Source organism: Physeter macrocephalus, chromosome 11 (genome assembly GCF_002837175.3).
Source record: "Physeter macrocephalus isolate SW-GA chromosome 11, ASM283717v5, whole genome shotgun sequence".
NCBI lineage: Eukaryota > Metazoa > Chordata > Mammalia > Artiodactyla > Physeteridae > Physeter > Physeter macrocephalus.
Genome location: NC_041224.1, coordinates 67,733,687 through 67,736,135, shown reverse-complemented (window position 1 = coordinate 67,736,135; position 2,449 = coordinate 67,733,687). Strand labels below are relative to the sequence as shown.

General features: G+C 53.5%; 1 protein-coding gene across 3 annotated transcripts in view; it reads left to right on the top strand.

The window, feature by feature from the left end:
* The first annotated feature begins 796 nt into the window (after window positions 1-796).
* Window positions 797-2,449, top strand: part of RCN2 (reticulocalbin 2) — a 17,365-nt gene continuing 15,712 nt past the window's right edge. For 2 of the 3 annotated variants that reach the window (XM_024128837.2, XM_024128836.2), the window contains exons 1-2: window positions 832-1,163; window positions 1,547-1,652. In XM_024128837.2, coding sequence (XP_023984605.1) covers window positions 996-1,163; window positions 1,547-1,652 — 274 coding nt within the window. In that variant the 5' untranslated portion in view covers window positions 832-995. Of the gene's footprint in view, window positions 1,164-1,546; window positions 1,653-2,449 lie in introns of all 3 variants that reach the window. The other variant, XM_024128838.1, reaches the window with a different exon arrangement.

Below are 2,449 nucleotides of genomic sequence, written 5' to 3'. Positions count from 1 at the left end.
CCTACAAATTACTTTGAGTTTAGTGTGCTTGGGATGAGGTGCAGAAATCACATAGAACTGTAGGTAGACATGGAATAAAAACCATGTGCACATGCATTCTATCTGCAAAGGATTTCCTAGGTACTTACTAAACTATTCCTTCTGCGCAACCATCTTTTGCTTTTCTAGCAGCATGATGTAAGCTTACATTTCTTGAACACTTTACCATATGTGCCAGGTACTGTTCTAAACGCATATTATTTTAATGTAATCTTCATAATAACCCTTTAAGGTAGTCTTATTACTATGCTCATTTTATAAATGAGCAAACAGGTTTTCAAAGGCCAAGTAACTTGGCGAAGGTCACAGAACTTGTAAGTCACGAAACTGAGCATCACATACAAACATCTGGCTTAAGTACTTGGGCTCGTTCGTCCTTCTCTGGTCAAATAAATAAGTAGTGATACATTAAAGACTTGGAAAAACAAAGATTTTCCTAGGTACTGTATTATTTTCACCCAAATCTCCAGCCTTTCTTATTGATGGAAACCGGGTCGGACACACGGAGTGGACGGGGGCTTCTGGTAGAACGAGGCTGACGGAAAGAGACAGGGCCGGAGTGGGCTGGGGGCGTGTCTTTTGGAGGGCGTCGTGGCGCAAGGAAAGGCTCCCCCGGGGGTCTCCCGTCCCGGCCCCGACCGCCAGCCTCCTGTAGCCTCTGGGCCCGCAGCAGACCGCCACATCGCCGCGGCCCGGCCCCAACGCCGTGCGGTCCAATCATCGGCGCGGCCTGGCGCCCCGCCCCTCCGCCGGGGCTATATAGGCCTCGGCCTGGCCTGCTCTATCACCGCAGTTGTCGCTCGGGCTTCAGCCAGTGATCAGCCGAGGAACGGAGGCCACGGCCCTGTCCGCGTTCCGTTCCACCCTCCCCACGTACCCCGCGCCGCCTCTCTGCGGCCGCCCGCTGAGCGCCGCCGCCGGCCTGGGCCCCCTCCCGCCTCCCTCCTCACCTCTCTATGTGTCCGCGTCTGGCCGGCGCGATGCGGCTGGGCCCGAGGCCCGCCACGCTGGGGCTGCTTCTGCTGTGCGCCGCGGCAGCCGGCGCCGGGGAGGCCGAGGAGTTGCACTACCCACAGGGCGAGCACCGCGCCGACTACGACCGCGAGGCGCTGCTGGGCGGCCAGGTGAGGCGGCCAGGCCGGGGGCTGGGAGGGCCGGGCCTCGCAGCGCGGCTGCCGCGGGCTTTGTCCCGGGACAAAGGGGGCGGCAGGGCGAGGCCTGGCCGGGGCAGCCTGACAATGGGGGCCGGGAGGGGCGCAGCTCACTCTCCCGTGGACCCCGGGGACTGTAAGGCTGAGAAAGTAGCGCGGCTCAGGAGCCGGATCCCTTCTACCCTCCCTACAAGGGGCAGGATCACTGAGGGTGTGTAGGGGGCAGGGGCCTTGGAGAGCAGGTGTGGGTCACCCCAAAAGCCCTCGGCAAGGGTAGCTCTATTTTTCTCCACCATTTTGCCCTCCTGATAGTAATGCTTGACCCCCCTCCCCTGTATATCGCTTACCCCCCAAAGGAAGAAGTCGATGAATATGTTAAACTCACCCCCGAAGAGCAACACAAAAGACTGAAGTCAGTCATAAAGAAAATTGACTTGGACTCAGATGGCTTTCTCACCGAAAGTAAGGACGTCCTACACAACTAACAATGGAGACATCCCTTTGTAGGAGACAGAAATACAAACATTTAAGCAGGGGGTCTGTTGAGTGTAGATTGCTAGTGTTCCAACCAATTACAGGTACTGTGTGAGAGGGAAAAAAGGACCTGGTGAGTAGGTTTTATACCTGGAAATCTTTAGACATAGGATACCAACTAACACTCAGTGCTTTCTCCAGTAATATATAAACATCAATGACCCTACATGGTATGTGCAAGTCATACCTAGAGCAAACGCCCTGCTCCTCACATGACTTTTTATCAATATCAATATGATTCACTTTAGAGAAACATGCTAAAAACCTTCTTAAGGCATTAAGTGGTTTATTGCTCTTTTGATATATGCTTCATTAGAATCTTAACAACTTGCTTCTTTTTATAAGCAAGTGGAAAAGGACCTGTTGCATGTGAATTATGTTTATCACAAATTATTATAACTGGTAGAGGCCTTAGAATCATTATGTCCGCCTCGTTTTGTAAGGATGAAGAAACTGAAGCCCAGAGGCATAAGTGCCTTGCTCCAATGAGTGGCAAAGCCAGGATTAGAACCCATATCTCCTGCACTTAATTCAGTCTTTAATATCCTTCACTTAAAAAAACAAAGAAACAGGGCTTCCCTGGTGGCGCAGTGGTTGAGAGTCCGCCTGCCGATGCAGGGGACACGGGTTCGTGCCCCGGTCCGGGAAGATCCCACATGCCGCGGAGCGGCTAGTCCCATGAGCCATGGCCGCTGAGCCTGCGCGTCCGGAGCCTGTGCTCCACA